Source organism: Alligator sinensis, unplaced genomic scaffold (assembly GCF_000455745.1).
Source record: "Alligator sinensis unplaced genomic scaffold, ASM45574v1 scaffold858_1, whole genome shotgun sequence".
NCBI lineage: Eukaryota > Metazoa > Chordata > Crocodylia > Alligatoridae > Alligator > Alligator sinensis.
Genome location: NW_005842079.1, coordinates 149,256 through 174,649, shown reverse-complemented (window position 1 = coordinate 174,649; position 25,394 = coordinate 149,256). Strand labels below are relative to the sequence as shown.

The window sequence follows — 25,394 nt, the reverse complement described above, 5'->3', positions numbered from 1 at the left end:
GAGGCCCATCTATATAGCCACGTTAGTGTTTTCTTCACTCTTCATCATCTCCTTTTCTTCACTTGTGCAATTCCTGCAGACACCATAGGAACCTCTTGAGGATCACCTGTTCATTTGCTCCAGCCCTCTGGCTGAGGCTCCCTGCCAGGAGGGAATTCTTACCCCCATGTACAGAAGCGGCCACTGCTTCTGGATTTTGCTACAATGAAAAGTAGCTGAGAAGAAGCTGTGTTCAGACTGGCTACCTGGCTTCCAAGGATGGAGTCATGGGATGCCAGCAGCTGCTGGGTTAAATGCTATGCATTTCACATTTGTTGCCCCACACCTGCAAACCACCAAGTGTCTTGGGTGGTTTATATGCTGACAGACCACACCACTTTCAGATGACTGCACTGGGAAAGGCTGCCCTGACAAGACACAGTAGGATGCAGATGGTTGTGGAGACATCACTGTTCTTCCTCTTGGTGTCTCATTAGCTCTTGTGTCACCCAGGCCCTTCAGGAAGGAGCCCCCATAAGCAGGAATCATCACGTACTTTGTCATGGCTGAAACCATGGACTTTACTCTGGAATGGCTGTTCTTGGACAGCTGTGTCTTGGGCTCCAGTTGGATAGCTGCAGCACTGGTCCTGTTCAGTTACAATGCCTCTGATAAGGGAATGCAGCAGTGTACCACATGCTTCACTTCGGTACACTGTGCCTTGGGAAGATGTCTTCTCTTAGAGTTTGTGGTACCCACAGGCAAGTGTGGGCAAGTGGCCCTTTCTGTGGCTATGAGTCCCAAGTGGCTATGAGTCTGGCATGGCCTCAGTCTGCTCTCTTCTGCTCATGCTATAGGGGCAGATTCTACCCCTGCTGCTGGGCCCCCATGTACTGTAGGATTTCTGAGGGAGTAAAACAAAAGTGGGTCTGTTTTGCCTTGTCTGCCCTGAAAATCCTCCCCTTCTTGCCAGCATCACTGCAGCTGCACTGGAGGGGCAAAGATGGGGTGCCAGTGGTACTGTCTAGATGCATTCTGAGATCCAGGGCACCCACGCCAGGGCTCTCCTCAGTGGTTCTGCCATAGCTGGAGGACCTGCAGTGCTGATGAGGAGGACAGGCTGGGCAAGGACCCTGTGTTACCAGGTAGAGATGGAACTGTATTCAATGCTTTGAAGAGTGACCGGTGAGCCTCACTGCTGCAAATGGATCCCACACAGGGACTTCTGCCTAAAAAGCTGTCCTGCAGGGAGCAAGTTGGCAAGAGGGAGCCTACTAGAGTGTTGTGAGGAGAAGGAACCGCCGGTAGGTACCAGGAGAGAGCAGAGGCTCAGGACTGACAGCTGCGGACTGTCCCAGAAGCTGCCCAGAGCAATGGGGAACGGCTGGGTGCAAAGCTAGGAAGAAGCAGAGAGGGAGTTTCCAGCATACGGTGTAGTGTGGATGGGGCAATGAAACTGAAGGTGGGAAAGGGAAGGCTGGAGAGGAGGTTCAGAGGGAAGTGGGGAAAATCCCATTGTACACGTCATCCCTGTCATAAAAACCTTGCCCAGTCCTGCACTGAGGCCCTGCTCTGCTCCTCAGACTGAAGGAAATGCACACTCCCTAAGGACATGAGACATCCTCATTGCCACAGGCCACAGTAGCACTGCTGAAGAAGGACTAGTTAGGGGCTTGGCTGTTGATTCCTCATTCAGAGAAGGCTCCTCACTGGACCCATGCTGCCCCCTTCTTTGCCAGGGTGGGAAGTCCCATTTGCTTTTGGGATGGAAGAGGGAGCCCCCTTCAAGTCACTGTTTTAAGAACCCTGTTTGGGGTGCTCTGGGTGCCACTTAGACCCTCACAGGAGCCCTGGGTATTGGGGGGCCAGAAAAAAATGCAGGTGTCATGCTTTATCCTCCCATCAGAAATGGGTTGTGGCCCTTGGGCAGATGCCCAATGCTTTTCCTTTACTGCCCTAGACCTCTCCCCAGACTGCTGCTCACCATTCAGCCAGCGGGAGTTGTACTGGTCAGTCCTCATGGCTGTCTGCTTGCCCATGGTGCGGAAGATGGCAGCGTCAGTGCCCATGAAGTCAATGTAGACGCCGGCATAGAGCTCCTCATCTGTGGGGTGGAGGCAGAGATCAGTAGAGCCTTGCTGAGGGGGAGGCCACATTTGAGTGTGTAGGGTGACTGGTATATCTGGCTAAAACCTGCCCACAGATATACATGACCATGTTCCTTTAGCCTCTATGGGGATGGACATCAGCACAGAATCAGCCTCATGTAACCACCGTCCTTAGAGTGGGCCAGAAGGATACCCATCCCCGGGATGGGGCCCTGAGTGCCATGGAGGGTAGGAAGGGTAATGCCTTCTTTCTATCAGGATGCCCTGTGACTGCTGGTAGTAAATGGGAAATGTGGGAAGCCCATATGTGTTGTTACTTAGGAGTCAGGTAGGAAATGACGGGTACATTGGAAGGCTCCCTTTCCCTGCCAGCAACCGGGACATATCACAGGATAGGGACTATAAGCCTGTCCCTGCTGACTCCAGAATCCTTCCTCATGCCTCAAGGGAGGCTCTCCCCTACAGGCTGGGTGAGAGAGCTGATTTTTTCCCTAAGAGCATGAGGGCTAGACCTGGGTGTAAGGTACCCTTTGGGCCTGAAGCAAGGGCTCAGGTGGTCAGGGAAGCCTTGGAAGTAGCACCCTCCATGTGAAGAAAGGGACCAGAGCTCTGTCGTCACCACACAGGCAGGTCCCAACCTCCAGTGCTGTGCTTCATTGGCATTAAGGCAGAAGCAGCCCCCTCACCATTCCCAGGCCCAGTGACCAGCCTGTGGATTTGCAGCTGCTCCCAAATTAATTAAGCAGTGTTGGGCCTGTCATGTAAGGAAACACCAGCGTCTGGAGAGGATCAGAGGCGGCCAAGTCCTATCAAGGGGCTTGGGGGGATTAGCAGTAAGTGAGAGATTTGGCCAGTGGTGGTGTTTGCTCCTGGGGGAGTCTGGTGCAGCTGTTGCATGTTAGGTCTGGGGGTGGCAGGGCATCAATCCCATCCCTCATTATTTTACATCTCCGTCTTGCCTGCCTCTGTGTTTTTCTAACCCCATCCCAGACACTCACTGGCCCCTGCTTCCCCCATGGGGAAAACTCCACAGAGCCGCTGCTCTCCCTGCCTTACAGAGTGGGATCTCCCCCTGCCCAGCAGTGCTCAGAAGCCAGGCTGGCTTAGGAGGTAAGTAGCATTACTGATAATTGGGCAGGATGGGGCAGGAGATCAGAGAAGCTAGATACAAAGAACACAGGAAGTAGGTGGAGTGAAAAGGAAGAAGAGCACTGGTCTGATTTCTAACCCCTGAGAGAAAAGACAACTTTCTGGGAAGGGGGTGTGGGTGGGAGGACCCCCTTCACCCTCTCCGTTTTCCTACTCTTTTCTGCCAGGGTTCTTACTCTATTCCCATCCCTTTGGCATCTGCAGGCCTCTCTATTAGTCACAACCCTTTAGGTCCTCACATTTAAGCACCACCACCCTTTTGCCAGGGAGTTGGTGCAGGGTGTCACTGGGCTGGGTCAGCTGGAAGAGGCATGCTCTGCAGTGACTCTTTCAGTTTCTTCACTGCTGCAACCAGTGCAGGGCTTCAAAGGGCTGGATTTGCTGTCCCCACAGCAGCTGAGGCCGTGGGGCCCTGAATGAGCCTTTGGAGCAGTCACCTTCAATGGAGCTGTGAAAGCTCAGAGCTGAGGAACTACCAGGACTGAAAGGCTCCACCTGGTTAAGCTAATATTCCCTAGGAGAAGGGGGAGGGGAGAGTACCAAGCTGTTCCTACTGAAGACAGACTACCACTCCTGCCTGCTACCTGTCCTGAAGAGAGAGAGAGAATAAAGAGAAATTCCTAAATTCCTAAAGAGAATTTCATCACCTCTGATTTTACCATTATTCTCAAACAACCTAATATTTCACAAGTAATGAGTGCTCTAGTTCACTGCCAGCCCTGGGGCACAGCCCAGAGGCTCTGGAATGGTACAGTTCTGTCCATGGGGGCCATCAACCCACTTGCTTGTTCTCTAGATACTGGGGGAAGAGGGGTCAGGATTTTGTGGCACTCTCCCAGACAGCGGTGGCCTTGACTAGCACAGGGCGTGCGGGGCAGCTCTCTGGGGGCAGGTTGGGGCAGGAGGAAGGACTGTGCAGCTCTGACTACACCATGTGGTCAGATGGAAGCTTAGCCTCCAAGTTCCGGGTGGTGCAAGGTGAAGCCAGTAAACGGCATATATAAGCCAGTGGATAGAGACTTCCACAGACACGAGTAGTGGAGAGTCATGGTACACCCTTGTTTCAGGCCAGAAGCATCAGGATTCTCAGGTACATGAGTTCAGGTGGCCCCACAACCACGTGTTCACCAGGCCGACACTAGGGCACTGCAGCCTTGTCTATGCCACCTCCCTGGAGGTGGTGTCATGGGCAAGGGGCTCAGGCACTCTCCTCACTAAGGTGGGTAGAGAATGGCACATGTTGCCTACCAGGACCCAGGTCTTGCCTGCTCCATCTTACCCCAGAGCACCCCAAGATGCTCCAAGATCTGCTTATGAGAAAAGCAGAAACTCTGGAAATAGAGATGTCAATTTGCCAAAAAAAATCATATGCTGCTGGTTGCACTGACAGCATAGGTGAGGCATGGCGGGGAGGGGGAAGCACAGAGAGCATGTGTCCCCCGAGATTTCTGTGCCAATGGCGGGGTGCAGGGCTGCCACCTGGCCAGATCTAGGGCCTGGCAGCAGCAGGGGTGGTGGCACGGAGTTGTGCCCCCCGCACTGTTAATACTTATGCATCATTTATGACTGACAGCATTACACCCGGTCTGCCAACCCTTTCAGGGAACAAAGGGTTGCTCGACTTTGCAAGAAGATGCAAAAGATTCAACCAGGAATTACTGCAGTGGGTCCTAGGCCTGGGTTAGACAGGCTGGATGATGATCATGTCACTTCTTACCTATCACTGTTTCCAGTAATGTTGAACTTAGTTTATCTGGGTCAGAAATAGAAACAAAAGGATGGGAGAGAGAGGAGGAGGAAGGAGAGGACGGAGAAATGCCACTGCAGTCGTAGGATAGATAAAAGGACTCACTTATTAGTGCTGAGACACTGTCCACCTTGGGATCGTAGGAGCACTTCCCTTTGCCAGATTCCAGCTTGTCTGGCTCCAGGTAGAAGATATAATCCTAGAACAGACAGTTGAGCAAGTCATTATAACCCGCCCTTCTGTTTCCATAAAAGCTAGTGACACTCAGGTTTATCAGTACACACAAGAACCATATCATCCACCATGGAAAAGCAGCCCCGTCAGGGGAAGATCACAGCAGCTCTTTAACAGCATGCAGCAACACTGCAGGAAAGGCAGGAAATGAAGGAGAACACTGGCTCGAATGGACCTGCAGAGGCAGATTTGAATAAACCCAACTGGAATTTGAGCAGGGCATGAGGGACCTATGTCACGCCTCAAAGCTAAACTCCTGCACAAACCTCCACCTGTGGCTAAACAAAAAAGGCACTGGGAAATTCCAGCTGCCCAAGTGAGCTTGGCTTTACAGGCAGGGGGCAGCATAAGGACCTGTTATTCCAAGGTTGCTGTATGCTACCAGCTCCTGTCCAGGCCATGTGCATAGGCCTGCTTGTTACTACAGATACAATCCTAATGAATGCAAACTCAGTCAGGGACTGACCCAAGCCTGCCCTGCTCTGTCCCCCATCCTTTGAATGAAAGCTATAGCCTCCCACTCCTAGAGACGGTCTTGCCAGAGTTGGTGCTTACACGTCTGAGTCATAGGACACCAAGCTGGGATCCCGGTTCCAACAAAAGTAACCAGGCCCTAGCTTTGCCACCTTCGGGCACATCTCTTTGCCTGGGCTTTCTACGGACAGCATGGATAGGCAGTATTCCAATCTTTTTCAGTAATCAGGCCCACAAGCTCCGTTTTGCATTTCACCCAAATAATGACACATCACCACTCCTTAGTGCTCTGCTGGGGCACTTTCTCAAAGGGAGGAGCAAATCCTGGAGTCACCGCCAGCATTCTCTGTTTAACTGGGAGTTTCTCATCCAGGTAACAGCCAAGTCTGGCCTTGCTCAGCTTGCAAAACCTGGAATGATCAGCACCCTTTCTATTACAGCAGCAAGAAAAGAACAAGGCTGACTTTCTTGAATGTTGCTGGCCATTAATACCAGACCTCACAGCACCTAGGTCCAGGTCAAACAGAAGGAACTGCTGGCAAGTAGCTGCCTCTGGGTTTGATAAAGAAATTACCTCCCAGGACAAGCTGCAGTGGTCTGAATGCCTCCTCATGTCCTTTTATATGCATTACTTCAATTAGTGCCTGCTAACTCAACTCCCAATGGACTTTAAAATAGGGAAATGGAGGACGCTAGCACTGCAAGTATGTGGGTGCTGGAAGATCAAATGGGGAGATCAGGCACATATGCTGTCCTCACACACTATCGTATAACTAGTGCAGGAAGATATTGTTCCAGGAAGTACCACCCTGTTTTGCTGCAGTCCAGGAAGGACCACCCCTCAACAGCTTTCTAGGCAGTGGGGCAGTTTATTTACTTCATACAGTTGACCTTGCATGCATGTTTTCTTCAACTATTTTCCTTACTAATAGGCCCCCAAATCAACAAACCACCTCTGTTCAGCAAAAAATTTCAGCCTGTTTTAAGTGAATATCATCAATCTCAAGCACTTCAAAGTCAGGAGATTCAAAAGTCACAAGATGTTTTAAAAATAATAAATCTTGGATCATTTTATTTGCCTTCTTGTTTCTGAGTCCTCAGCGTACTCTCACTTCATGCACACAAGCTTTTATGTGCAACAAGGGGCTGAATCTTACTTTTATTAGTAAATGAAGCTAAGTTTCTCAAACAGCCTCTTGATTCCAATTGCTGGATTTTAAAACATACACCCCAAATCATAAGGGTTGTGATAAAATCATGAGAACTGGCAAAAGTGTTAAATTTTAAACTTTAGTCCTGTCAACCCACAAAGGTAGGCCAGCAAGAAAAAATGCAGCTACAAAAGACACTGCAGACTCTTAAGAAGGGCATTTTTTCCAGTCTCTATGACCTCAGTGGTCAATGGGCATGTCTACACTAGACAATGCGCAGCAGACTAATACTACTGTGCATTAGCGCATCACAGCAACTATCATGCTAATGCACAGTAGAATTAGCCTACTGCATATTACGTGTCATGAAAAGACTGTGCACCATTGCTACTGCACATTAGTGCTGGCTACTGAACATTTATGTAGTACCTCATATTAGAGGTACTAAACTTAATGCGCAGTAGCAATGGTGCACTAATGCATGTGTAGACCCACTGTTGAGGGGACTGGGGCATTGTGAGATTGGTACTGGAGAACTATTTTTCACTAGAACTAGCAATGCAGCATCTACACAGGTAATTTGCAGAAGGAATAATGTTGGTAAACTGAACTTATCCCTGCTTGAAACATGAGCTGACGGCCCTTCATAAAAAATTGAAGGCTTCTATTGCCTATATCAAGGATAGCTCTACTGAGGGCCTGACTGGGGATGGCACACCTTCAATGCAGATGAGGCCATAGCCAGCTTTTCCCACTGTCTCTGAGTGCCCATTCACGAAGTGACAGCAGAGAAGAGTATTGCAAGAGAAAATTAATAGATTCATATATAGTAAGGGGCTGGAAGGAACCTTGCAAGTTCATCGGGTCCAGCCCCCCTGCACTAGGTAGGCAGATAACTGGGATTAGGTGGCCCCAGCGAGGTGACTGTTCAGTCTTCTCTTGAAGATTTCCAGGGTAGGCGATTGCACCACTTCTGGAGGGAGCTTATTCCACAGACTGGACACCCTGACTGTGAAGAAGTTTTTCCTAGTGTTAAGCCTGAAACGGTTTTCCAGGAGTTTGTGGCCATTACTCCTGGTTTTGCCCAAGGGTGCCCTGGTGAACACTTGTTTGTTGAGCCCTTGATGTATTCCCTTGATGTAGCGGTAAGCTGCTACCAAGTCCCCCCTCAGCCTTCTTTTTTTTAGGCTGAAGAGGCCCAAGCCCCTCAGCCTTTCCTCGTATGGCTTGCCATGCAAGTCTCTGATCATATGGGTGGCTCTTGTCTGGACTCTCTCAAGCTTTCCCACAACCTTGTTGAAGTGCGGCACTCAGAACTGGACGCAGTACTCCAGCTGCGGTTTCTCCAATGCTGATCACAAAATGTGATTGTATAAGTTGTACCAATGTGACTATACAAGTGTTGGCAAGTCCATGGCCTGCAAACACCTACAGCTCCTTGTTGGGACTCACTCAACTGCAAGATGATGGTATCCCATTAAAGCAGCTCTCAGTCTCCATGCTAAGCCAATGGCAGTCAGGCCATCATCATACCAATTCTATAACAGCCAAGTTATTTTATAAATCCCTGTGGTAACTGTGCCATTTTTTATGGTAACTCTAGAGTAGTCATCACGATGTTATTCCTATAATAACTTTTGGAAAGAATTAATCATATCTTTCACAACTAGAGATTAGGATGAGACCTCACATAAAGGTTAGATTATCACAGATCTGCTACTGCAGGGAGGGGGGAGAAGGGTTATATTGTCCTCTAAAATTTCTGGTGGCAGCCACAGAGACAGGATAGTAGATTATATGGGCTTTGGCTCTGATCCAATCTGGCAAGCTTTTTGTTCATGTGTAACTTTGAAGTCCAACCAGCCTCATTTAAAGCTTGCGTTACTCTACAGGGCATCATAGTAGAATCAAACATTCTTAAATGGACTGCCTTATTAATTAAGAGTCTAGTCAAGAGCCATCTGAATTTTCCTTCCTCTTCCTCTTCTGGATATGATGGTAACACTGAACCCTGTGCATAAAGGCTCCACATTTCAAGGAAAAGCCTCACTGCACTCTTACAAGGTGCCTTCTACTTTTAATATAAAACAAAGATCCAGTTCAGATGAAAGACGGGAAAAAAATCAGTTGTGTGAAAAAGGCAACATTCTGTTCAAAGTGTTTGAAATGACCTATTTTTTTTCCTTTTGCAAACTTTTAAAACAACATTTTCATTGAGAACATTACTGAAAAGGTTTCTGAGACTTTTCATTTCCCAAAATTTAGGAAATGAAAAATGTGATCATTATTTTGATTATTTTTTAAAAAGTTAAGAAGCTATAAAAATGTTCACAGAATGTGAAAAATGCTGTTGTAGAAAAAGGCATTTATGAAAAAAAGGCTAGTTTTCAATGGCAAAGCCTTCTGTTGGAACACTTGAACTATCTCTAGTCCAGATGTTCAGCTTGAATTTAAGCTGTTCATTAACATAATCATTGTTGATTGTTGGAATGTTCCATTAGTCCTTTTCTAAGGAGATGAAAAAGTGGGTAGGTTACAAGCTTTGCAATATGGTAACAAATTTGGAAATGGAAGGATCTGAAGGAAGGGCTGAAAGTAAAAGACATGCAGTTTAAATAGCTAAGTGCTGAGTTCATCCCTGTTTCAGGAATTCACACCAGTGGGGTCTGCTAAGCTACACTGATGTTGTCTTAAAGATGGATTGGATGAGACAGAATTAATCTCCCTCCCTCGACCTTTCTATTACCTGAGGACTTGCTCATGTCAGCTACTTTCATTGGAATGGGCTGAGTCAGTGTGGGAAGCACTGGTGTAACACTGAGGTATAAAGGGACATTAGGGTTGGCATGAATGAACGGGATGAAAAAGATCAGCCTACATCATAATGAGTAAAGCAAAGCTCAGGCACAGAGCTTTGCTGATAGCGTGCCTGTCAATATGACCAAGCGAAAGCAGTGCACACCCCCACCAAACCCAACCACAGCCTCACACGCAGGATAGAGCTATACAAACATTACCTCCATGCACGCTCTGTACAAACACACAGCAACACCCTTGCAGACACAGTACTACAGAGATTTCTCCAGGCGCAAATATCAGTTGTATGTTAATGATACAGATGAGCTCTGTTACAATTATTGAAAACATCGCCAGCACTGGACAAACCTTTATTGTGAATAATTCCTCCAGAACATTTACCTTTTTCTCTGCTGGTCACAGATCCTTCTTGGATAGACTTTCCTGAATTCAGTTTCTATTCAGTATTAGGAAAATTGGACTGGAAGGGACCCCCTAGATCATCAAGTGCAGCAGCCCCTGCTTTCATAGACAACCAGTCACAGAATTGTTAAACTGATAGTTTGTCAGAGTCATTTTCAGATAACAGGATCTGTGCCCTGTGTGCCTGGACATATGGTACTCTTTCTGCTGGACAACTGGCATGATTTTAAAATTGGGAAAAAAAGTACAAATGATGAATAGCAAAATAAAGGTCACCTCATTCACATAGGAGTATTTGCATTTAAAAAACCCATCCCCCACACACCAACAGGAAGCTAAACCTATTCATGTGAGCACGTTAATGAACAATCAGCCATAAGAACAACATTACATATTAAAAGTCAAGAAGTTTTTTTATAAAATACACCTGTTTTTTTCCCTTTTGCCTTCTGGAATTAAGACATTTAGAATTCATGGTTTCAAGCATTTTTCTACAAGATTGAGGCTAGAATTAGAAAGCAAGAAAGCAAGTAAGATTCTTACATGGTCAAGGAGACAGAGCTTTAGGAAGAGACAGCATGAGCGTGGAGCCATCTGGAACTGCAAGACCTGTTGGCTGGATTCGCCCAGCTCCGGCAAGGAGTATCAGGCTTTGGGAACCCCTTGGGCCAGGCAACCCATGGAGTGTCTTTGAACTTAAGCAGGCTGCCAGCAGATCTCCCAGTGGAAGGTTTCCCCCATGTTGGAAAAAGTTGTTACAAATCAGCATAAATCTGAAAAGTTTCCAGCCCCCGCAAGAGATTAGGGACATGCAGATAAGACACATAGCTGCTCTCAGACAGGGTGGTGCTGAGAGGAGCTTGAGCAGCACAGAGAATGAGGCCCCCCGATCTCCAGTGTGACATTGTTTATCTGACTCTCATCTCCTCATGGTCACTCATGAGACGCTACTGGACATGGGCCTTCCTCCATGGACCTCCTCCCCCACACTATGCATGCTACGAGAAGGTGGTGGTGGTTTTTCCTCTGTTCCCTGAGCATGGTTACAACAGCACACATGAGGGCTAGCATTTCTTCTGCCTTCTGTATGCAGAGACCCATCTGGCAGTCATTTTGTCATGCTCTAAGAATCCTTTTACAACCAGGCTGTATTTCAGGTATCTAGGGGATGTTTTCAAAGGGCAAAGTGTCTGGATTAAAAATAAAAAAAAAGTCTTTATTGGACCAGACTAGTATCCCGATTTTACAATTGATCCAATAAAAAGTTTCACTCACAAAAATCCTTGCCTTCAACACTGCATTGAAATCCATTCACTCCATCTAAAGATCAAGCCCTCAGTTCCCACCACCCCAGGTGTGATATATCCACACCTGTGTCCAGGGCTGGAGTCAGTCAACCAGGATTTAACTGGCCATGTAGTTATAGGACACTTCTCAACTATTTTTGAGCTGGAGAGGGTCACTGTGCATCAAACCTATACCTACGGGCCTTCGCAATGACAAAAAATGCCTTTGTGGGCAAGTTCAAACCATGTCCCACATTGCTGACTTATGCCTATTTACTATGCTACCTGGTGGCCTGCAAGCTCTTCACACCGGTAATGATATTGCCTTACGATGTCTGAAACAATATGCCAAAACTGCATATGCTAATAAAATAGTGTCCAGGAAGCCGTGGCAGTGGCTGAAGTCTCCCCACCCTCGCCAGTCCTCTACATCCCTTGCTGTCTCCTTACTCAAACCAAGTTGCTGGTATTTTTTTTTTTGTAGCTGATACTGCCCTAAATCCCTGAATGATCTTAAATAGCTGGCACTGACCTATACTATAGGTGAAGTTTAGCTGATTCTGCTTTAAGAATGTTAAACTTCAGCACATGTTGTGCTCTGGGGAAGATGGGAGCTGGCTGAAGTGAGGAAGGAGTGTCAGCTGGCTCTGCTGGGTAGGATGACCTGTCTCTATGGTGTGCCACATATGTGTTACTATTGCTCACTTCAGCACGCACCTACCAATTTAACAAGAACATCACTGGGGCTTATGTGGAACAGAAGGCTAGCCCCCGTTACTGAAACTGGAACAGACACTGGATTGGGTAAGCCAAAACACAATCTTCAGAGAAAGCTGGTAGACTGCTCAATTAAGCCTGGGAAGGGAATAACAGGAACTCCCTGAACTTAGTATGACTGAATCCAACATAGGGCCAGAGGGCCTGAAGGATGACTGAGTGAAATCTGCAAGGCGTGGGCGAGGCTGTGGGGGTGGCTGGAGGCCACAAAGATAGCCCTTAAGGCAATTAGGGCCATAGGGCCATGATTAGGACTGAAAGGGCCCAGTGTCAGAGAACCGATGTCTGGAAGGGTCAGAGCCCCATGAAGAGACTGTGTCCAGAGGGGTCAGAGCCCCACAGAAAAACTAGTGGGAACGAGAGTCCAGGTAAGTGCAACACCAGTAGAATCATTCCAGGCCTTGAGCAGTCTTCCAGCATAATATAACACTGACATCATGGCGTGGCAGGAGAGACAAGGAGGGGGAGCTGGAGTGGGGCAGGATTAAGGCAGCCACCAGGGGGCATCACAACCTACCTCAGGGGCCAGTCCTGTCACACTGTGTGAGACTTATTAACCCAGGGAGAATTTGATCCCGGTCTAGGTTGTGGCTGCATCCTCAAAGATAATCTGGTGAACAAGCCATGACACATGCTCAGTACCCAACTGCCAAATGTTTTTGAGTTCATTACTGTGAGGCTTGACTGCTCCATGAGACACTACCCAAGGTAAGTCATCAGATGCCAGTTTGCAGGCAGCTTCTTTGGAAATGCACTGCTAGGAGTTTTTCAAAGTTGGAAAACATTTTTTCCCTTCTCTCTCTCTCTCTCATAAATCAAAACCAGGGCTTGTGATGATTCAACCTGCCAGAAAAATCTGCCCTTGAGTGGAGAACAACTCCAGGAAATCTCATCCTCAAAGGGAAATATTTTGGAAAATATCAAGCAGGGGGAGGTGAGGTTAATGTGGAAGATGCTCCCATGGTTGCTGTTTTGTTCCCTAGCCTGGGGCTGGCCAGTCCTGGAAAGAGAGAGCAGTACATTAACAATCAGCTGCATCAGCCTAAATAAACTGGAGTTAAGGCCAAATGTGAGATGCTGAATTGAACTGTCTGGTGCTTACTATCCCAGTACAGGTGATAGAGTTTGCATCTACTCTTGAGGACAAAACCAAGATTGGAGCCAGTGGATTTTGGTCTCAGGGAGTTTTGATCTTGTCACAATGAGCCAAGACTGGCTGCAGAGCATCCAGGTTGTCTCTGGGAACTGAGTGATGGAGAACTGAGGAAGAGAAGGCCCAGGAGGAGATGAAATCCCTTCCAATGTTGGAAGGATGCAGAGATCACATATTGAATGGAGCTTGTTGTGTGAATGCAGCCCACAGCATCAAAACAACCTTGCATGTATGACTAAGTGCAGCCTGGGACTACAGGATGGGGAACCTGTAAAGGACAGCTCCACGACAGGAGCCAGCACATGTCTGGGGAAAATGTTTCCCAGTGAGTATGTCTTCCACTAAGGCCTTTCTTGCAGTGGTACTGGCCAATGTTGGACCTAGAGCAGGATGAAGCCCCAAACCAATCTGGCCATCCCAGCGTTCCAGATTTCTCTTGGAGAAGGTAGGGTCTCCCAGCAGGTTGTGATGCTGCTCCTTATGTACCCACCACTGCATATTCAGGCTCATTAGAAGCTCTTCTCCAGCAGCCACCTCACTGGTACAAATACGCAAGGGGGAAAGTGCAGAGAAAAAAGAATCTGCCAAGCTGCTGCCCAGCAGGGGTCCTGAGCGAGGCTATGAGTTTATTTGGGCTCAGCTGAGGAGCTCTGTCCTAGAGACTAGATCAGCCCCTACTGTCCCCCACTCCTGTCACCAAAAGCCAGAGCTCTGAAGAGAAAGATAATCTGAAGGTAGGAGGAATGCAATGTGCAGGCCTGTTTGGTCAGTACAATAAGGACCTGCATTGAGTGGCCTGCATGGAATGAGTTGAGTCTCAGTTCATTGCTCAAGACATGGGGCAAAACCAGCAGCAGAGAGGGCTGGGGCAGCACAGAAGAGCTGTCAGTCAACAGAGAGCTTTACTCTCCAGTGCTGGTCACCCCACCTTTCCCCACAGCATTGAATCTGCATGTGCCTGGTTGAAGGGATGGAGCTTCAGTTCACTTTGGTGGTGAAGCATCTTAATGTAGGCACAGAAATGAAACCTAACCTTGCCTGCCTGCTCAACTGGGTGATGCAGGGCTTCTATGAGCAGTGGAATTCATCAGCACTATGATGGAAACCAGGCCACATTACAAAAACCCACCACCAGCCCTTGGCTGGGAGCACAAGGGGAGAAGAATACTAACAGCTACTTCTGACCCCTCAGCAAAGTATTCATGGTCAACATCTGCCAACCTTGGCACAAAGCTCAGGAAGAAAAGAACTGGATGGGGCCCCGTGTCCCCTGGAATGGACCCTGGGGCAGCCAAGAAGGCAAAATAGTAATCTTCCTCCTGTGGATGTGTGGTGTGAGCGAGTGACTCTGGACATCAGGCAAGGCTAGAGCAGGCTAGAAGGTGGAAAAGTCAAAGCTCAGCAGGAGCTGAACTTCATCCTAGGACCATGACCTCCTGATCTCCATCAGCATCTAGAGCTGCTTACAGAACCAAAGAAACCAACCTTCCCTGCCCACCTCCATGCAGTCACCTAGTCCCCTGTGTTAGTCCTGTGTGAAGAAAATTCATGGAAGAGACACTGTCAGGATGCAGGATGCCTCAGAGCTGGTTCCTTAGGGCTGCACATCTTCCTATGGTATGCTGGAAAATCCCGTTCTCCCTGTTCTCAAAGAGGTCTTGTTATTTCCAACTAAGCCATGAATCCACTGCCAGCCAGCACTGAAATGGACACGACTCTTCACTTGCTCTCCACTCTGCATGAGCCAGGTGGGGGGTACTCTATTTTTTGTGTGACCTCTAACAATAATAAAGCCTATTGCCACCTCTCCTTCACCCCCGCTCTTAAGATTTCCCCTCAAGCAGCAGGTGTAAGATTGTGTCTTAATGGGAACCAAAGGACATGGATCCCCTTAAAATGAGGCTTGAGGCCAGAGATCCTGACAGTGTCCCTGCCTGTGTGAGTCTGCCCCAGGCAGGAGGAAGGAAGGCATTCGAGAGGAGACGCAAGGACAGGCTGTTCTAGGAAGCGCGCTCTGTGCGGGGGGAATTTACGGAACGGCCCATTGTGATGAGCGTCCCGGCCCCTGTGGGTTAGAGGGTTAGGAACATGCCATGAGGGAGAGGGGGAGGGAGCCCAGGCTCCTGGCATGCCCTGGGAGGAAGCCGGTTCGTGCCCTTGGGGAAGGGCGTGGGGGCTCTGAGCGCGATTCCCACCTTGCGTTCCGCCGATGTCGGGCTGAGGGAGGAGTCGGCCGCTCTGCTTCCCCGTCCTCCCAGCTGGATGGATTGGGTCAGCGCAAAAGCCTGAGGAAAAGGAGCAGTGCAAGAGTTAGAGGCAGCGGGGACAGGGGCCACCCAGGTGCGGGGGCGCAGGGTGTGGGAGGGACCTGCCTGAGGGAGCGGCATGCGGGAGGGACCAAGAAGCAAGGAAGGTGCTGTCTCATAGCCCATGTGCAATGCAGGGAGAAGCTCCCCTGTTGCCAGTGTGCCGGGACCAGGCTGTAATGCTCCCCCTGCAGACAGACCTTGTGCATGGTGTGCTGTGCGTGTGTTCATGTGATCATGCATGGCACATACTCTTGGGCATGGCTCACTCTGAGCACTATTGTGCCTGGCATGTGTGATTGAGTATGCTCCCAGTACAGCATGCCCAGATGATCGTGTATAGCACTTATGACTGTGGCCAATGCACATAAATATGCACAGTGCATGTGCATGTATTGATACTGCATGTGCGGCACATGTTAATGTGACTGTGTGAGCACACACCAGTGTGCCCAGCCTCTCCTGGAAGTGTGCCCCCATGAGTGCGGGGTGTGGGCCAACATGTCTGTACAATCATATGTGGGCTGCACACTTGTGCACGGGGTCTGTGTGTGTCATGCTGAGGGGTGCTGGATGGAGTTCCCTTTGCTCTGCATTAATATGGAGAGTGGTTCTTGGGTTTCCCAAGTCCATTTGTTGATCAGCTCCTGTCTACTGTCCTAAAGAGTGCTCAGGAGAGCAGGGGAAAGATGCATTTTAACTGCCACCCTGATCAACTGTAGGAGACTCCAGCTGGGTGGGTCATAGCCCACTCCCAGGGCTATGTGCAACCCAGTGGCACATTCCCCTATGCTGTGCTCTGGTTTGTGCCCTTCTTTGTGGTTCTCTGCTTAGAGCAATACCCAGACAATGGGCAGGGCTAAACTAGCTCCTTGCAGTGGCCAAGGGTTCAGTGAGTTTCCCTGCCTCTACCTTATGCTCTGCCAGGCCCAGGGAGAGCATGAGGGTGCTCCAGGGGAGGTGACTTCGGGGCAAACCTAGTCTCAGAGGAGGGTGTCTGTCTCTTCTGGGAATGGTGTGGTGCCCTGGTCACACTCCTCCCAGAGGGGTTCACCAGTACAATTGCTAGTCTCCTTCCTGAGCTCCTGCCCCGGGACATGAAGATTTGGTATTCTCATGCCTGGGGCCAGGTCCTACTTCTCCAAGGGACTGCAGTGCAGAGGGCAGGCGCCCTTGTATTTCAATTGGATTGACCGATAGGTGGAAAGCCTCACCCCTCAACTGGGTGAGGGCCTTAGATGAAGAGCTGTGTGTATGCATAAAACCAGCACAACGCTGAACAGGATTTCTACTTCCCCATCTGCTCCAAATAGACGGTGAGAGGGCAGGCCAGGCCCCTCCCATCCTTCTCTGTCCAGAAAGGGCTGGGGTCAACCAACACCAGTGATACTGAATTATGCAGTGTGGCCCAATGAAAAATGAGCATAGGTCTCCAACCTGTCTTTGAAGGGGACAGACCAGCCTTAGCTCATCTGTGACCAGAGCTGGTGATGGAGGGAGCCACTTTGCCCAGGCCTCATGCTCTGGGGCAGGTGTGATGACCCTCTTGGTAGTCCAGGAATATTGACCAGGGACTTCTAGAAGTAAATGCAGAATCTGCTAAAACAGGGGTTTTCAACCTTTTGGGTCAGTGTACCCTGGCGGCCGGATGCAGAGCGGAGGGGTGGGGGAGGGGTGGTGCATGGCCAAATGCAGAGCGGCAGCAGCCGATGAGTGAGACCTTCCCCTGCCCCCTGAGTCCAGCCGGGTGGGCAGCGCCTGCGCGGGATGGTGTGTGGCAGCACTCCATCCCTGCCTGCACGTACCACCTAGGGCCTTCTCAAGTACCCCCGGGGGTATGCGCACCCTGTGCTAAAAGAACATGGCTTCTGCAGCTGGCAGCTATAAAAGCTGTACCCTCTGTGGGCTGGCACACAGGGGATGGGGGCAAACACTCAGCAAATGGGTTATGGGGGCAGGATCTGAATCAGGAAGCAGGGGAAGAGCAAGAGGATGTCAAGGATGTGCAAGTATATGTCCTTTAGAGAGCATGGAATTAAATATATTCACATGTTTTTATGATCTATGAATCAAATTAATATATTTAGAGCAATGCAGGAATTAGCCGAGGTATGACAGTTAATACTGGTAGGTAGAGCTACCATGACTTACTGTTACATGTAGTCTTACCAGTTCTTAGTCAGTGGACAGGCTTTGAAGAAATTCTTGTGTTGTTATTTCCTGTTAGAGATGGCAGAGGACTTTTCTCTCTGCTTTACTCTTTTTAACAAGTCTATCTTGAGATGGAATTACTCCCTAGGAACTGGGAACTGATGTATGGGCTGACATTTTTTTAATGGAGGAATTGCTCTGCATGCTGTTTGTGACCGTCTCTGTTCCCAGACAGTTATACATTGTGCTAATAAACAAGTTACACCAATAATATATCAAGACAGTGCATCCCTGCTGAGACACTGAACGAGACCCAAGTGCCACCTAACACGTATCAGAAGAGTGACAATATTAAAGACATTTGCATGAACAAGAATTGGCTTATTAACCAGCCCCAGCTGTTGTTACAGGGCCTCTGATTCACTCTCCCATAGCATATAGGAACCTGCCAATCCCAGCTTGCAAGTACCCTGCAAATGAGGCATTTGTACATCCACAGTATGATCATATACTGCTTAGCCCTAGCACAGCGTTTTTGCTCTGCACTTTGTACGATGTGTGGGTAGCATTATCTGGTTTACATGTGATTTGTTCGGTGTCCCATAGACAGTCAATGGCAGAGTCCACATTGCTTGCCTCTCAGGTCAGTGTCCTCTCCCTGTGTGTGTACCAGCTAGTTCATTTATAAGGTGTCTCTCTACCCTGTCTTCTGCCTGACTTCAGACTAACATGGTTATCTACCTCACTTAAGATGATGTGAAATACAGCCACAGGGCTCAAACCTGTGGGATAGCTGTGGGGCACAGAGCACACAGTGACTATGAAAATGGTACAGAGTCCCCATCCCACTCCATCAACTCTGCTCTGCCTGGTCAAAGCACCCATGGCCATGCTCCCTTCCCCTGACCATGCCCCCTTTTCTTTCTCATACTGACAACTGAGGGGTTAAGAGGCTGCACATTACTGGGGGATCCCTCTCCTCACCTTAGCTAGTTGAACAAGCTCAGGTTCACCAGTCATGCAACCTTCTGCAGACATGGGGCAGGATGGGCTCTGATTTCCATGTCTATTTATGAAGGCAGCTTGGTGTGAAGAACCAGTTTACAGGGCCCCCAACTCACACATCTGGCCTAGATAGGGAAACTCTCCACTGGTGATGAATCAGTGTAGCTGTCCATGCATATCTCTCCCAGCCCACGCTACAGGGCTGTGGCTGAAGGATGAGGGGTGGGGCTAAGGAGAAAGGGGCAGGAGTCTGCTCTTCATGCCAGACTCTAGGCCAGTACAGAACTGGTCCTAGGAGCTGTGGAGGGCTCCATCATGCTCATCTTGCCTCTGCAGCTGTGCATGACACTGTTTGGGCACAGAGAGGGGGGTCCGGAGGCCCATTCCACCTCCGCCAGGACACCACTGCAATTAACAGACTGGATTCTCCTCTCACACCAGGGTAGGCCAGCACGATTCTATATGGCATCAATTGCATCCCTCCAGGTTTATATTGGGGTAGAGCTGAACTGAGGATCAGGCCACAGAACTTTATATTTTGCTCTTGGATATACTCTTCTCTCTTGAGTCTAAGGGCAAGAGTCCATCTCAGGTACAGATATGCATAACTAATTGCTGTGAACTGCAGTAAAATGCAACACACCCTCTTTTACCACTCACCCACCCACCCATCTGTCCATTCGTCCATCCGTCCGTCCATCCATCCATCCATCCATCCATTGCATTGTGCTTCACCATGTTTATCCTTGCATCTGTGGTGCCAAAGCCTTTGCCTTACAATTTGCAGCAAGCCACCAAAGCCCACTAGAATCCAACTATGTTGGACCATAGGAGAGACTAATTGTAGCCATGATGGTGCCCACTGAGAGCACTTAACACTCAGCTGCTCACATCAAGAGACTGTAGCCACACAGGCACCAGCAGGTCTAGAGCGATGATCATGCCCCAGGCTGCCTGAGGTTTCCACATCACAAAGGGCATGAAAAAATAATTTCATCGTGCAAATCTTTAGGTGTTGTGCATCTCATCATAAAAGTGAGTCACAGCTCGAAAGCCTGGCTATGTTCCAAATAGACCAGGGGTGGGCAATTATTTGGGCCCCAGGGCCATTTAGGGAGTTTTGGTGAGCTATAATGATCTGGGTCAGCACCCCACTTGCCCCTGCCACTATACACCTGCAACAGCTCACCAAAACTAACTAAGTGGCCTTCTGGCCCAAATAATTGCCCACCCCTGATCTAAAGGCAGAGAGGACAAAGGTAAGGGGAACCTAAGCTTTGTTCCTTCCTTCTCCCTGCATTCCCCCTCTGCACGTGACCGGGCTGGGCTGGTGCTGTGCTGTATTCCTACACACCACCTCAGGCCACGTGGGTGCAGCTGGAGTGGTTCTTGCCTGACCTGGCCATGTGCTGGGAACTTGAGGTCGGGGATGGGGTGCAGGGAGAAGTGGGGAGACAGCATAGCACCAGCCTGGCTGGGCCTGCGAATCCCAGCCCCCTGCGAATCTCAGCCCTCTTCTCCCTGCACCCCCTCCCTCACCCCAACTCCCCAGCACGTGGCTGGGTCAGGCATGAGCTGTGCCAGCTGCACCTACGTGCCCTGAGACGGTGCATGGGAACACAGTGCAGCACTGGCTGCATGCCAGGGACATGGGGCAGGGAGAAGGGGGCTGGGAGCTGCAGGTTATCTGGGTATGGCTGGGCTGGTGCTGTGCTATGTTTCCCTCTCCTCCCTTTACCCACTACCTTGCCCCAAGACCCTCACATGTCACCGGGCTGAGCTACATCAATGCTGCACTGTGTTCCTGTGTGTCACCTTGGGCCACATAAATGCAGCTGGCACGGCTCCTTCCCAACCCCAGCACGTGGCTGGGGTTGGGCAGGGGCCATGCCAGCCCCAGACAGCAGAGCTGGGGTCAGGCAGGAGCAGTGCCAGCTGCTCTAGCTGTGCTCACGTGGCGCAGCCTGAAGTGCCTTGTGGGAACACAGCACAGAGCTATGTTAGTGGTGCCTGCACCCCTACCAGGCCCCAGCCTGTTGGAGCCCAGATAACCTGCAGCTCCTGGCCCTCTTTCCCCTGCATCCCCTCTCCCACCAGCGAGGAGAACCTTACCTGTGCTTCGACTCGCTGGGAGCTGGGCTGTCTGGTCTGTGAATGGCCATAGGGTTGAAGCAGGCCACAGACAGCCTCACTGGGCAGAAGCTTGGTCAGGAGCTCAGTGCCCCCTGCCTTAGAGTAAACACTGGGGGCTGGGGTAGGGTGGGCCAAGGAGGGGAGTGGCTGCTGCTACTGCAGCTGGCTGGCATGGGGAAGGGAGAAGGGTGAGAGGCACCGACAGCCAGGGTAGCCGCAGGCTGGATACAATTCTCCTTCAGAGCAGCAGCCACAGGCTGGATAGAATCGTTCAGTGGGCCAGATCTTGCCCACGGGCTATATTTTGCCCACCCCTGAGATAGACCCTTCCCTGCCAAAAGATCCTGCTCCAGGACCCAATATAAAGGGCTTCCTGGCCCAAGTACTGCCATCTTATATCCTCCTTTCCCCCGACAAGAAACCTGTATAATTCCTCCTCCCACAGTTCAGAGTCTGTTGGGTGGCCAGTCAGGTGCTGTGCTCATAGATGCTTGTGACTGCTTTGGCTCTGTAGGATCAAAGCTGGCATCAAGTCTAAAGCCTCAGGTTTCAGCTACAGGAGCTGGGTGGCAGCGGAATTCAGAAAGGGAAGAGCACTTAGCAGACGCTGCTTCTCAGACCCTGATCATGGTGTCTTAAAGGATTCTTGCAGGGTTCACTGGGTGAACCAAGGATGCAGTATTGGGTCAGGCTGATCAGGCCAAGAGGTCTTCAGAAACCCTGATGTAGCTGAATGGCTTGCAACATGGGGGACATACTGGGACTATGAGCCCAGAGGTGGTGGTGCCTGCCATGATGCATTGTTGGCTGCACTATATCCTTCTATCCTGACCCCAGCAAACACCATCCATCAGGGGAGCTGATGCAGCCCTGCCACCCCATCCCCTAGCCCAGCTCTGTGGCAGGGCAGCAAGATAAGCAGCGGGTATAAAGGGACACCATGGCTCCTGGCACTGTAGATCAAATCCTCTGTCTGTATGGCAGCAGCCTGGCAGCAGGCTCTGGCTCCACCATCGGCACCTCACCTGTGCCTTGCGCCCCCTGTTGACGAAGGTGCAGATGGGGTTGTAGGCACCAGTGCCACAGACATATAGGTGGGTGCGGTTCCAGGGCTGGATCAGGCGGATGAAGTTCCCACACTCACCCTGGAAAGCAAGAGGAAAGTGTGAGGGGTAGCTGGGTGCAGGTTCCCTCCTCCACCCCACAGTGTTGCTCACATAGCAGGGGCTGGGTTCTCATCTGCCAGCCATATGGGCTCCATAGCAGGAGGATGGGTGCCCCCGAGCTGGGGCAGCAAAGGAAACCAAGGCTGAAACTTACTCCTTTATTCAGCTTTCCATTTGTTTCTGCCATCAGGAGGGAGCTGGGGGCTGGGGTATTCAAAGCCTCCAGGATAAAGAGATATGTTATGTTTATCCAGGTGATGTCTGTTATCTTCATCCTCCGTACATAGCCTGGCCTGGCACCCTCCCTCGGAAAGGCTCAATGAATGAACCTTCTCCTCACACAGAGGGTCTCTGCGTTGCACCCACAGTCAGTGCTCCTGCCCTGATCCCTATAGCACCCCTGCTGGGATGGGCTGGAGTGGAGTTTTGAGGAGCTCCCCCTCAATTAGTGGTTCTTTCTCACTTTTCACAGTGCTCCTGCTCAGCTCCATGGGCGACTGGTGTCTCCTAGCTCTGGTGAAGGAACACCAATGGACAGTCATCAACCGTGGAGGAGAGAGGGTCCCCCCAGCGGCCGATCGCTGACTCCAGAAGCACCAGCAGCAAACCAGAAGTGCCTCCAGAAAAAACGGAACTGATGCTGGCGCGTCTCAGCAGGGGCACTGGCCGATGCTCCCCACTCCCCAGCTGGCGAGGACCAATTTCAGGGGGGGGTATGTGTGCCCCCCTTTCCTCCCCCCCATGCCTCCCCTATGTGTCGCCTACGCTCAACTCTATAGCACCCCTGCGGGGGAGGCAGGGACTGGAGTAGCTGATAACTGGCTCATAGCCCGTATTTCTGCAGGGAACAGGAACACCTCTAGTGTCACACAAATGCCCAAGTATAAGCAAGGTGACCTCTAGGCTTCAATTTCTGAGGATTGTCCTGTGCCTAGGAGAAAGCTCTGAATGTCACACACCAGTGCCAATATCTTGCAGCGGACAAAGGCTAGTGGGCACCTCCAGCACTCTCTGCTCTACAAAGGGTGAAATTTAACATAGTCAACCCAGCCTATGGGTTATTCACAGGTAATGGCTCTGCAGAGGGTGGTCTTGACTAATCAGAGTTGATTGGGCTGAATGCCCAACAGGTGAGAGGTGGTAGGAGCAGCAAGAAGGCTGAGCAGCTATTCCCACCCACTTCCTGCAGGGTCCAATCCCTTTGTTAGCTTTAGCAGGGAGGAGTGGGAGCAAAGGCATGGATTGGGTTTCCTTTTTACAGCTCATGTTTCCTCCGTGACTTCCATGGGGGGCAGTCCATGGAGGAGTTGAGCCCAGGCCAAGCGGGCTGGAGTTCAGCGCAGGAATCAGGCAAAGGAGACAGCAATAAGCAGAGGCTTTTGTTTTCTTTTCTTTCTGTTAAGACACATGTGGGCTGGGAGGCCAGAGCCTTGCGGCAGGAACAGTAGCAGCTGAGAAATCCGGAGGGGTTGGGGGGAGATTCAAGGTCAGGCGGCTGCCAGCCAAGGGGGGCTCTGGCTTGGGAGGAAGCAGCTTGGTGACCTCTGACCTCTTGCTTCCTCTAGGTTGTTCACACTCACTTAAGAAGGTCTCGACTGGGGCTCATAGCAGAGGGTTCAGTGATTTCTGATGAAGCCTGGGTGGTACTGGCAGGGTACTGTTTCTGAGCCAGAGTCCTCAACGGATCTAAAGCAAGCAACAGCCACTCAGAGCCTTGCAGAGCCAGCAGGGAGAGCCCTCTGGCCCTTATGCCTAGCAATGCTGCTGGAGCTCCAGGAGACTCATTGGTGCCTGCAAGCCTAGCGCGGGGCGGGGAGTTATAGCACTTGCCACAATGTTCCAAAGGCTCCAGTGTGCCTGCATGGCCAGCTGCAAAGTCCTTGATGGATGAGAGTTTGTTACCATGGCCTAGTGATGGAGCTGAATAAGCAAGCTTCAATGATGAACCACAGGCCTTTGAACCCCATGCCAACATTGCTAACTTGAGGGTTCCTGATGGGCCGGTGATGAAATCCTGTGATATTATCATATCACCTGATAGGGTGAGGTTTGCTCTTAAAGATCTAGCCCCCGCTGGTGCAGGAATGCCAGATGTCAGTGGCAGCCCAAAGTTGTGGCAGGTGCCTTTCCACATCAACTGGCATCCCTGCCCACCCCTTGGCTATGTGCTGCTCCTGGCTAGTACTCACCTTGCTGTTTTTCCCCGACAAGATGCACTCTTCGATCCTTTGCTGGGAAGCAGGCCAGTGAATCTGACAAAACAATAAGCACCTCATTGTTAGCTTGGACCTCACACACAAACCAAATGTGATGAGTTCAAAAGGAAAATAAACTGCCCAAGTCGATGGCCCCACAAAGAGCTCCCACTGGCCTCTGTGATTGCCAGGGACGAAGAATCCACTCCAACCCTTTGTGAGTTGTTCCAGTGGATAATTCTTCTCCCTGTTCAAAATGTGAATCTAATTTTTAGTGTAGGAGTGATGTTGTAACTGTGATGGTCTAGAAATATGTGAGAAGGAAGAAATTTTTTAGGTGATATCTTTTATTGGACCAACCGAGAGATCCAAAAGCTTGCTTGTGTCTATCTCAGTATCCTTCCTCAGGCCTCTATCTTATTTCTAGTCAGAACTTGTTGGGTTTCAACCTCTAATCATTGGATCTTGCTATATCTCTACCTGCTAGACCAGGGGTTGGCAACCCCTGGCACACATGCCAGAGCATGGCACATTAGGCTATTTTGCTCAGCATGCCACAGCTGGCCCAGGGTCTGGGCAGCTGCTGCTGGCCACAGAGCCTGGGCTGTTTGCAGCAGGCAGCCAGGAGGCTGCAAGCCCTGCTACAAGCAGCCCAGGCTCTGTGGAAGGCAGCAGCTGCCCAGAACCCAGGCTGGTTGTGGCAGGCAGCTGGGAGGCTGCAAACAGCTGCACTGGTGTCTGAAGCCCTGCCACCGGGGTCCACACATGTGTCTCAGGGTGCATGGTGGGAAAGGGGTCAGGGTTGCGCTGCCTTAAACCTCTTCCCTGCTGTCCACCTAGAAGCACATGTGCACCTGTCACCAGCAACGAGGACCAGGCCCCTTGCTGCTCCCCTGCCATCTGCCCCTGAAACTCCAAGTCAAGGTGTGGGTTGAAACTGGGGTTTTTTGGCACTCCAGCCAAAAATGTTGCCAACTCCTGTGCTAGACTATGAGGCCCACTGTTACCAAATTTCTGTTCCCTGTGTGAGTATTGTGGGCTGTGATAAAGTCTCCCCATAACCCCCTCTTTGACAAGCTAACCAGACTGAGCTCCTTGTTGTTTTCCCTATAAGAGTTAGCTGCAGTGGCACAAGGCATTAAGGAGAGTGGCTCTGAAGCC

General features: G+C 50.3%; 1 protein-coding gene across 5 annotated transcripts in view; it reads right to left on the bottom strand.

Moving 5' to 3' along the window:
• Positions 1 to 25,394, bottom strand: part of SEMA3F (semaphorin 3F) — a 115,983-nt gene that overhangs the window by 13,026 nt on the left and 77,563 nt on the right. For 2 of the 5 annotated variants that reach the window (XM_006023740.3, XM_025204372.1), the window contains exons 3-7: positions 24,228 to 24,290; positions 21,898 to 22,017; positions 15,473 to 15,562; positions 5,089 to 5,182; positions 1,964 to 2,083 (exon numbers count right to left, since the gene is read on the bottom strand). In XM_006023740.3, the coding sequence (XP_006023802.1) occupies positions 1,964 to 2,083; positions 5,089 to 5,182; positions 15,473 to 15,562; positions 21,898 to 22,017; positions 24,228 to 24,290 (487 nt within the window). The remainder of the gene's footprint in view (positions 1 to 1,963; positions 2,084 to 5,088; positions 5,183 to 15,472; positions 15,563 to 21,897; positions 22,018 to 24,227; positions 24,291 to 25,394) is intronic. The other 3 variants (XM_025204371.1, XM_006023741.3, XM_025204373.1) reach the window with 3 other exon arrangements.